Consider the following 11192-nt stretch of genomic DNA (forward strand, 5'->3'; position numbering starts at 1 on the left):
TTACACCGAAATGATAATTTTGTAATGAGCTGGAATACAATTATGGACGACAAATGTGAATATGATCATGAAATTTTCTTTTGATTGCTTGTAAAATTCATGTAATTAAAGCATAATACAAGGAGATTATCATTTAAACCATGATACTCTAGTTGTAAAAGTTTTAAGGAATTGGCACACGGTACGCTTTACTACCTCGTAATGCACCACCATTGCGTAATTAGACTTTCTCTCCCTCGGTTGACAATTTGGCTTATTATGAAGTTAACACATTATAATTACGTACTCGATTTTTAAATCTCACAACAGTTTGATTTTAATGCTATGTAAATGTATCAATTTTGACTATATATTTTATTAATGTATGCAAATTAGATGTTACTGTCTAAAGTTGTAGGATTAGTTTCATGAACATTCTCAAACATTAATTTTTTTTTTTTCATATCTTATACTTCGTATATATACTCCCAATTCAACTCACATAACAGTATACAATTATAGTCAAACTTATGCATTAACACTCCTATACCAGTTAAATTGTAACAAATATTCAAAACAAAGAGAATACGTACCACCATACTTAGAAAACTACTTATCTATTATAGCCTAAAGTAATCAACATTCATATTAGGATGTACAAGACTCATAATCAAGACCCTATGCTGTGTATACCATTACCAAGACATCTCTAATCTATTTTAAACATTTAGTATTCAGTAAACCTAGTTTCTAATAAGGTTGACTGTTACTTTTATTTATGAAATTATCTCTCTCATAATCTTTCTTTCAATTACTATGAGACTATTAGCAGCTAAAGTACTTGGGATATCTCTATTATTTCAATTTTGAATTGAACTTATGATCTTGTTGAATTGTTCTATATAGAAGTCTTCAAAGATTGCTGGGATAGTGAGATCGAACCTATAGTTGTCTCCTTGAAAAATTTAATAATATAAATAAAAAAACAATAATAACCTTTTATAATATCCAAAACACAAGTTGTCCAAAAGCAAACGATTTAATTAACGTTTTTTTTATAGAATGTTTGTGATTTACTAGCATCAAACTTATTGAACCACCATATAAATAATTGAGATTAAGTTAAATTCACTCCTACACAATCACAGGATACTAGTGTCAGCACGAAGAGCCTCCATGAGAACACCAGTCTAATTTTTATTTTTTTTATCATCTTCTAGGATTCAAGTAAAACGTCAATCCTCATGCTCCGTACTACTAATTGTTTCATCAATGTGATTAATTGAGTATGAATTGATGCATCCATCCCAGCCTCTCTTCCATACTAGTGCTAATCCCCTTACAACCAGCATGTTTTCACATTACATTTTGACCTTCCTCTCTTCATTTCGTGTACACTCATCTTAGTTTCTTCAAGAAAAATTTAAAAGGTATTTTTCATAAATTATTATCAACTATAGATTAAAATGTTAAATTAATATAAGGGTATGATCAGAATTTTTTTTAAAATTTAATTATCCAGACAAAATATTACTTGTATTTAATGCTCCACTTTTATAATTATCTTTTTGTTTTTACAATCCGTATTTGATATTCTAACTTAGTGTTTTTTATTTGAAGTGTCTCATTTGGCTAAACGATATTGTTTTCTCCTGTTGTCTTTCCTGGTTTTCATTTTAATGGGTTTCTACAACATTTTTTTTTTTGTAAGGTTGTATGTTATTAATTCAATTTTTTTAGTTTTATATTTAATTTAATATTTACCCATGATTTCTTGATTTCTTTTCATAAGTTTGATAGCATGTTGTTTTTACCTTGTCACCAAAAACTGCACATCGGCCTAACTTTGATTAGCAATATGGTAATTGTAATTTAAAGTCGTTTAATAATATTTATGTATTTAATTATGAGAAGTTTAACTTTATATTTTTACTCAATAAAATGATTGTAAATATTTTTTTCTTTTATTTAGGACATTGGGTTAAATTCTATGAATATATATATATACACACGTAATTTGTTAATATGTGAATAATTTTAATATAATTAGTTTCATGTTGATAGAACCCACTAATAAAAAAAATTGAATTGATCTGATGATCTTGATGAGTTAGTAAGATCGAACCTATTGTTGTCTTGCCTCCTCTAATAATCTACTAATATAAGTAAATAAATAAATAATTTTTGGTATCCAACAATACTAGTACAGACTATTACAGAAAGTATAGTCATTAATTTAAAAGATTAACATTTCATATACTACTAATTACTAATCTTTGTTATTATATACGAAGTATGATTGGTCATTTAAATATCTATACACTTAAATTTATTAGTTCAATATATCAATATAATAGTACTCTTTAAATTAGTTTTAAATACTAGTAAATGGATTGAAAGTACTCTTAAAAACATTTCGTTAACATTATCTCATCACATGAAGCTCAATTTCTAATTATGTCTAACAACACCCTATGTCTTCCTGGCCTCCACTTTTTCCATATTTGAGGCTTATATTTTGAATACTTCCATTTGCATCTTATAATAAATTTGAAATCCTTTTAGTTTTCTTGATAATACTAATATAGAGTTTGACCATTTTGTTAAAATACTCCAAATTCTAGTTCGATGTAGAAATATCAGCCATAAAGTTAATTTTTTACCACATGATATGATTACCATAGTAATCCATCTTTAATAGGACATGCTTGGATTGATAGAGATGTATTACTATTTTAATAAAAGTCAAACTAAGTAAAATGCAAGTGAATATAGAGAAGGAGGAGATAGTGATGATGTAATTGTAAAGAAGATTATGCAGTGATGGTGTGATTGTAAAGAAACTATATAGTGTGTAGTATGAGGTGAAGAAAAAGGCTCATTTGGGGTAATATAATTCCTCAATCTCTCTCTTTTCCTACAACTAACTTATTTCACTTGTAAACACCTTACCTCCTACAACAACATTTCTAATTACTTATGTTTTTTCAAGTTTGACTTTTATCAAACCCTTAATATATTACCTCCAATCCAGACACGGTCTTAGTAGAAATTGTATACATATACTTGTATCATGATATATGACACATGATATGGTCTGTAAGATCCAAGATATATCTTGAAAATATCTTGGGAGACCAAACTCTTTGAGAAGAATTATTACAACGTCCAATGCTTAATTGCCTTTTGACAATCCAAGTATTAAAGATGGGACTTGAAGGAATACCGAATGAATTAATGAAACCAAAAAAAAAAAAGTTTGCAAGAAATATAATTGTAGTGCAAATGATTAGGTTTATTTTGAGACCCATCAATCATGTTGGAATAGGTCTAAATTTGGAGTTAAAGGACCACCTACTCCCATTAATTTAGTATTTGATTCGATTGATACCTAGCTATTTTATTAATATTTTTACTAAAATTTGAATATTCTTGTAGATATTCTATGTATTAAAATGATGTGACTCAAAAAGTTATTTACCATAAAAGAAAATGAAAAGATACGAAATGGAATTGTTCTTGTAAAAATGATGTGACTCAACGGTCATTTATTTACCAATCTTGTAATAGACAAAAATTTTAGTATTTTACCAATCTTATTGAATTTCGATCATTTAATTGTTAGGAGAGTTATATATTTACAATTTAATTATTTGGTATATAAACTTTCTATCTTTTATGAATTCTACCTACTAAACACTTGGTGTTGGATTTTTTTTAATGATGGCTCAATTGTCTTAAGAAAACGATTAACTTATCATATTAGACAATTTTTTTTTTCTATTATTAATATTTTTTTATTTTTTTTTTGGTGAACACGAGGGCAAGCCCCTTTATCATATTAGACAATGATATATCTTTCACAACATCTTTAATGCATATTGTCTTTAGTTATTATCAATTGGCATAAAACCTTAAAAATTAGTGGATGAACTATAATATTCACTGCCACTAGTAGTTTTTAGTATATTATATAAATATATATAAAGTAGGTTGCATTGTCTAATGAATAAAGAATTAGATATCCTAATACTAATTACTAAACATGTTTATGTTGAAATTCACGATCTTAATAATATTATGATTTTTTTAAGTGCTCATATTCACATATTATTATATAATTTTATAAGAAAAATAAAAGTAAAACAATTGATCTTTTATGTGACACGCCATACACTCAATTACAGTGATAATGTTACATGACCAATAATCTTATCCAATTACTTGTATTATGTAGTAAAACAATTGATCTCCTACGTGTTACGTGACATGCCATACATCACTCAATACATAATTTTAAATGATTAATAACCTCATCCAATTATTATTGATAATCTATAAATAAAACTTATCTCACATATACATTTGCATAAAGCATGATCAAAAAATCTTATTTGAGTTAGTAACCTCTCTGGCTCATTGTCTATTAGGCTATTAGGGAGGACAATAACCTTTCTTATTCATAGTCAATAACCTTATTTATAGTCTCTAAACTAATTTGATTACGTCATACTATCAACTAAATAAGATGTCATGTTATATAATAATATTTATTTAAAAAAATACATAATCAATACTTCAATAGTCCTTAAAAAAAAAAATTACGGACTTGAATAAAAAACGATAACAAACATGTTTTTTTTCATAGTTGTGAAAAAAAAAAAAAAAAATGGAAATCCAAAATTGATGTAGTACTGCGTCACTAGACATAATTTCCGTTAATTTTCTAACCCCATTCTCTTTCTGTCTCCCTCTGTCTTGTCTTGCCTTTCTCTCTCTTCTTTTTCTCTCTATCCTTTTCTCTCAAAATACGCTGAAATGCGATAATATATTTTGCAATGATTATAGATAGGGTTTCCAATTGCTGCATGAACGTATAATCAATTGCTTTTTTTCTCATTAAGGTTCCACGATTTCGGACCTTTTTTGTGGGGTTGTTGGAAGATTTAGGGTTTTTACCAATCTTGATGTTCAACCTAATTTTCTGCTTTTGATTTAATTCGACGAATTTTTCTAATAGAATTGGTGTTAATGTATATGGTTAGTTGATTAGTTTCGTGTACAGCAAGTTGTGCAAATTTGATTGATTATTTTTTTGGGCAAAAATTGTTTCTTTAATTGGAGCTTCTTTTACCATAATTTCTGGAATTTAAGATCTGGAAATTTTGACTTTTGGCTGAGTTGGGGCTAAATCTGACTCCTCAACAAATTAAATTTTGTTGATTTTTTTTGGGGTTCAGTAGATTGAAAAAAAAAAAAAGGAAAAAAGGGGGATTAAAGATGGATCAGATTATTGGTGGGAAGTTCAAGATGGGGAGAAAAATTGGGAGTGGATCATTTGGGGAGCTGTATTTAGGTAAAATTTGATTGCTTTAATATTTTTTGAATAGTTTGTTTCATAAATTTGGTGTTTGACCAAAATTTGATGTGTTGGTTTGATTGATCCAGGGGTCAATACCCAAACTGGCGAGGAGGTGGCTGTTAAGATGGTATGATTTCTCCGGGTTTTCGCTATCTGATGATTAAATTTAGAGTAGTTGACTTGCATATGCAAAAGTCATTACTTGCTTGCTAAGTGTTTGATGATGTTGTTTTGATTGTAGGATGTTTAAAAGCATGTATTTTTATAGTTGAATTGACAGAAATATTGTTTTTTCATGGTGTTTTTGGGTTCCTTGTATCTAATTGAGAAAATATCAGTTGTGCTAGCTCCACTAGTTCTGTTACAGAATTGATTTAGACAAATGAGTGTTGATCGACTTTTGATTTTCACATAGGAACCCCATTTGAGATGTTTTGTAGTCGAAGTCCTTGTAGGAAGTGGTGTTTATGTGTGTGTTCTTGTAAGAAGCTTGCTTGCTAGGTTTATGTTGGTTTTACCACTACCTGTATGTTGCCCTAAGTGATGTCTGAACCAGCATATATTGCCTCATATTTATTCTTAATACTGATATTACAGGAATCTGTGAAGACCAAGCATCCTCAACTACATTATGAATCAAAGTTATATATGCTGCTTCAAGGAGGAAGTAAGTATTTTACATATTATATATAATAGAGTTGGATAACTGGGATTTGAGCAGCTCCCTCTGTGTGTGTGTGTGTGTGTGTGTGTGTTTAGCTTCTTGATTTGGATGTGGTCTACTTTGGAATATAGGACTTATTAAGCTGTATGTTATCTATATTATATAGCCAAAGATCGAGGTTTAACACCTTTTGAAATAGGATTTAGAATTCAGACCATATAATTTGTTGACCTCAATGCTCTGTGTAAATGTTGAGGTGAAACACCATTCATCTGCTTATCTATTCGAGCTCAATTTGCTGGAGCAGGCTACGTGTGACATATTCCATTAAACGTCTAAGGTGAATGCTATGAAGTCAATGCAAATCATATGTTTCGTAGCTCAAACTCCCAGGCAACTTAACCCTTCTGCATTCATCAAATATCTTAACCTTATGCCTATTTTCCTACACTTTTGGATATGACCAAGTAATGTCTTTATCCTGATGCCCCTGAGGCTTGTGAAGTCTACCCCGTATCTCCAATATGCTGTTGACTCAGTTTCTTTTGCTGAATATTTGCATAGGGATGCACTATCAGTGCTCTTGCATGCAAGGCTTATAAATTTACAACTGTAAGAATCTTTTATAAACACATTGTTTTAATGTTGTTGAAGCTGGAGTGCCCCATCTCAAATGGTTTGGAGTTGAAGGTGAACATAATGTAATGGTGATTGATCTTCTGGGACCAAGTCTGGAAGACCTATTTAACTATTGCAATCGGAAGTTGTCATTGAAATCAGTACTAATGCTTGCCGACCAGTTAGTAAGTATCTTCAAGATTTTGTGGCACATTGTTATCTTAAGCTGGTGATGATGCTTTATATCTTTATTTTGCTTTCAGATCAACAGAGTTGAGTACATGCATTCAAGAGGTTTCCTTCACCGTGACATTAAACCTGATAATTTCCTAATGGGACTTGGTCGCAAAGCAAATCAGGTACATTCCACTATTCCAATGTTATAATTGATGTGTGTGTGTGTGTGTGTGTATGTGATGGTGTCAAGTATTTTACTACCATTGGGCTGCTAACTTACACAATGAGGAAAAGATCAAGTTCAAAGTAGACATTCGGGTTGCAAGTAGAGTGAATTAGAAATAGACTTAAAATAAAGAGGATATACCTTTTGAGTCTCTAGTTGGTGCTGTTTGTGGTGCCTGCTAAATTTGTGTGTGTGACTGTTATGTGAGAGATATTATGAAATGCAGATGATTGGGTATTTTATCACGTACACACATTTTCCTCTAAATGAAAAATAAATAAATAAAGAGAGGACACTTTTGGGTTATTTATGAAGTAGATAATATGAGGCTCTTAAAAAATAATTTTGTAGAAAAAGGTTTTTTACTCAGCTGCAACTGACTTGCTTCTCAGCTTAAGTTCATGGACGATCACTGACATTTTACACATCTTTTTTTGTGGAATGAGCAAGAGAATTATTTGTGCTAGAATATAAGAATAGTGGATAAGAGATCTAGCTGATCTTTTGAATAAGCTTTCTGTTGTTTGAGATGGCCCTGTCAGCCGCTAGGTTGACAACTTGCTTGTGACATGTCTCTTAATTAGAACATGAAAGATGATATGCTGCTATGTTTATTTTTGTGTAGGTTTACATTATTGATTACGGGTTAGCTAAGAAATACAGGGATCTACAAACTCATAAGCACATACCATACAGGTAATAAAATGGTCTTTCCTTTTTATTTCATATATGTTATCTGATTGAATTTGATTATGTAATTACTGTATTGGTCGTGTCAATATAAATTGACATCTGTTGAGGGTTTTGGGCGTCCCTTTGATGTTGTTCTTTGTTCTCATTATCGCTTCCATGTGATCATGATTTTTCAGGGAGAACAAGAGCCTGACTGGTACTGCACGTTATGCAAGTGTGAATACTCATCTTGGAATTGGTTAGTGGCTGATGTATAGTTGTTATTCCATTTCAACAAGTAGTCGCTCACTTTGTCAGTTTTCATGGATTTTGATTTCATCCGATTGTTTTGCAGAGCAAAGTAGACGGGATGATCTTGAATCTCTTGGTTATGTTCTAATGTATTTCCTTAGAGGAAGGTTGAATTGCATAACAGCTGTCTTTTGTGTTAATCTATTTTAACCTTTTTTTTTCCTTCTTATATTCAAAGTTGCCCTTGTGTGTTTTATCTGTGTCAGTCTTCCATGGCAAGGGCTAAAAGCGAACACTAAAAAGCAGAAATATGATAAAATCAGTGAAAAGAAGATGATGACTCCCATAGAGGTACTGTGGAATTTCTTAAACTCATTTTCCTTTTCTTTAAATTTTAAATTTTGGTATGAAGAATTTTTACTTCTCTTAGAGCCCTTGATATTAGAAACTTCTCCCTTATACGGTTATACCTTCAAGTGTTTTCTAAACCTGATGCCTGTCGGGTGTGAAATCTGTTATGATTGTCACTTCTCTTCATTTTATATCTGGATTGCTTGTTATTCATTATATATATTTCCATTAATTTCACACTTTGCATTACTATTATTCGGAAACTGGAGATAATTAAGCACTTTTAATTTTATTTTTTTGGTTACATAATTAAGCACTTCTAACTGGGACATGTATTCAACAGGTGCTTTGCAAATCATATCCTTCAGAATTTGTATCATATTTCCACTACTGCAGGTCGTTACGCTTTGAAGATAAGCCTGATTATGCGTACTTAAAGAGGCTTTTTAGGGACCTATTTATTCGAGAAGGTAAATGTGTTCCAACAAAATTTTATTTGTATCTTATGAAAATTATTTTTTAGATTTGATTATGTTCATTCATCTGGAGTGTTTATTCTCTCTTTGCTATTTATTCTATCATTTGTTGAGAATTATATCTTACAAGCAACACATGAGTATAAATGAGACATTAATCGTGACCTTTTCTTAGGTTATCAGTTCGATTATGTATTTGACTGGACTATAATGAAGTATCCCCAAATTGGTGGCAGCTCTAGAACACGGGTCAGTTTTTTTTAATGTTTATTTTGGGCAATTGTTCTCTGCCTTTTTCTTTTTTTTTTTGGTTTGTACCTAACTGTTTGTGTTTTCCAGTATCCTGGTCCTAAGCCAGCTTTAAATGCAGGACCATCTGTGGAAAGGCCAGAAAGGCCCTCAGGTTTGTGCTCTCTGCTGTCCCGTTCTTATGGAGGCAACATTATTATTTAGCATATAGTATGTCAACTTTTTACAGACATTTTAAGGAAAAAAAAATGAAAAATTATGTCCTTTATCCTCAGTCAAGTCATTATCAAGAATGTGAAGTTAATGGAAATATATATAATGAATGACAAGAAATCAATAAATTAAATGGGGAGAGATGACAATCTCAACAGATGTCACACAAAGAATGTTGACTGATTTTTTTTTTTTTTTTTTTGAAAACTTGACTGAATTATTAATCGTAGTAATTTTGGCAGACTGGTATTTAGCCATCCTTCTCCTTTATATTTTGATTGCTGATACTCAGCTCATAATATGTCGTTTAGTGGGTCGTGAGCTTCGTGATAGACTTAGTGGTGCAGTAGAAGCCATTTCCCGCCGAAATACTATAGGTTCTGGTGATCAGTCCAAGCAAAGAAGCTCACAAGATGTAGCTACATCCCGAGACATGGTAAATCACTAGTAACTCTTTTACATGTAATCATTGGTTTATATTCAATACTAATTGCTGGCAATATGACACTGTTATTTTTTATTCAAACTTTTTTTGCTTATTAATTACTTATTTATTTTTGGCCTCTTTTAAGCTACTTGAAAATTATTCTGGCCTTTCTTGGTGATGTATAGAGTTCTCATGGTTTCCTAGCTTCCTTCTTAATAGACCTGATTTCCTAACCTTTCTTGTTCATGCAACCTTCCAATTATATCCACTCTGCTCCATTTGTGGTAGATACAAAGTACTGTTGCAGACTTACAGGTTTTATTTTCAAGTACAATTTACTACAACAGACCTTGTCACATAGAAGATTTCATTTTATTCTGTGATGAACATCTTCCTCCATGCTGCAAAATCATTGTTTCTTTAATATTCTAACATTGATGTTACAAATCTTAGCAAAGAGATTCTGAGAAGATAAACATTTCCCGAGTTAGCAGCACTACTCGAAGAGCCACTGCTGTCACAAGTAATAGACCAACCTCCTCTAGTGACCTTGGGGAGAATCGTGCAGGTCGACTTGCTTCTAACGGGACCCACCGCCATTCCTCAAATGTACAGAGGCTTCACCAGGGAATAGAGTCTAGGCCAACTTCACGAACACGAGCTTCTGCTTCACGAGGGATCCGTGATGATCATATCCGTAGCTTTGAACTGCTCTCCCTCAGAAAGTAGAAGTAATTTGTTCAGTAAGACAAATTTTCCGCTTCACAAGGGATCTGCGTTGACCATATATGTAGCTTTGAAATGCTCTCCCTCAGAAAGGAGAGAGTAATTTGTTCAGTAAGACAAATCTTGCAAGCCAAAATGGGTAATTGCATTTTGTTAATTGATCTGGGTGCTATACTCGTATATTACCATTTATTCTATCTACCCCTGCTTTTTTTTTTTCTGATTACAGAATTTTTGACCAATGTAATGTGTTATCCATTTTTCCCTGGCTACTTTTCAGATAAAGAGAAGTGTACTTACAAAAGTGATCGGCTATGTATAATTTCGTTTTAGATGTGTTTTAGCTATTCATCAAGAAGGCAAAATTAGTTTTGTTTCGAAGGTGTAAATTTTAGTAGTAACGGAATCACTTCTTGAAAAGTTCCAACACACTTTGGCAGCTACAAAAAAAAAGAAAATTTTATGAAAGTCCCTATATATTTAAGGTTTTTACTTGTAATATTTGGTTCATAATTTGCCGGTATCTTAAAGCTTATTTGGAGAATGCAGAGATGGTATAGAAGTTGCATGTGTTGAATTATCGAAGCATAACTTTTCTACTTCATAGGCTACAGCCGACAGCCGTTAGTTGAGCAAAGGACTTGAAGAAGCGCTGTCACAAATCGCTCTCTGCAACTGAGACTTTATTTGATCATAAACAACTCCACAGTTGAAAGACAAAGCCTTACCGATAAGCTAGGTAAATATTAGAGCTGACAAAAATTGACACGACAACACGACACGAACCTGGGAAAAATAGG

The 11192-nt window shown here is 31.6% G+C and overlaps 1 protein-coding gene across 1 annotated transcript; it reads left to right on the forward strand.

The window, feature by feature from the left end:
* The first annotated feature begins 4583 nt into the window (after positions 1 to 4583).
* Positions 4584 to 10743, forward strand: LOC110734352 (casein kinase 1-like protein 10). The gene is made up of 14 exons (XM_021914483.1): positions 4584 to 5335; positions 5428 to 5468; positions 5939 to 6008; positions 6660 to 6808; positions 6887 to 6982; positions 7652 to 7722; positions 7896 to 7957; positions 8054 to 8117; positions 8217 to 8301; positions 8645 to 8771; positions 8953 to 9026; positions 9117 to 9180; positions 9551 to 9675; positions 10120 to 10743. Exons 1-14 carry the CDS (start codon positions 5260 to 5262, stop codon positions 10393 to 10395), a joined length of 1380 nt encoding a protein of 459 aa, XP_021770175.1. The 5' UTR covers positions 4584 to 5259; the 3' UTR covers positions 10396 to 10743.
* The last annotated feature ends 449 nt before the right edge of the window (positions 10744 to 11192 follow it).

This window comes from Chenopodium quinoa, unplaced genomic scaffold (genome assembly GCF_001683475.1).
Source record: "Chenopodium quinoa cultivar QQ74 unplaced genomic scaffold, ASM168347v1, whole genome shotgun sequence".
Classification (NCBI taxonomy): domain Eukaryota; kingdom Viridiplantae; phylum Streptophyta; class Magnoliopsida; order Caryophyllales; family Amaranthaceae; genus Chenopodium; species Chenopodium quinoa.

Coding starts and splice junctions, on each gene's coding strand:
- LOC110734352 (XM_021914483.1), top strand. CDS start 5,260: ATGGATCAGATTATTGGTGGGAAGTTCAAGATGGGGAGAAAAATTGGG. Junction 9,027..9,116: donor GTGGCAGCTCTAGAACACGG/GTCAGTTTTTTT, acceptor TGTGTTTTCCAG/TATCCTGGTCCTAAGCCAGC. Junction 9,181..9,550: donor AAGGCCAGAAAGGCCCTCAG/GTTTGTGCTCTC, acceptor TATGTCGTTTAG/TGGGTCGTGAGCTTCGTGAT.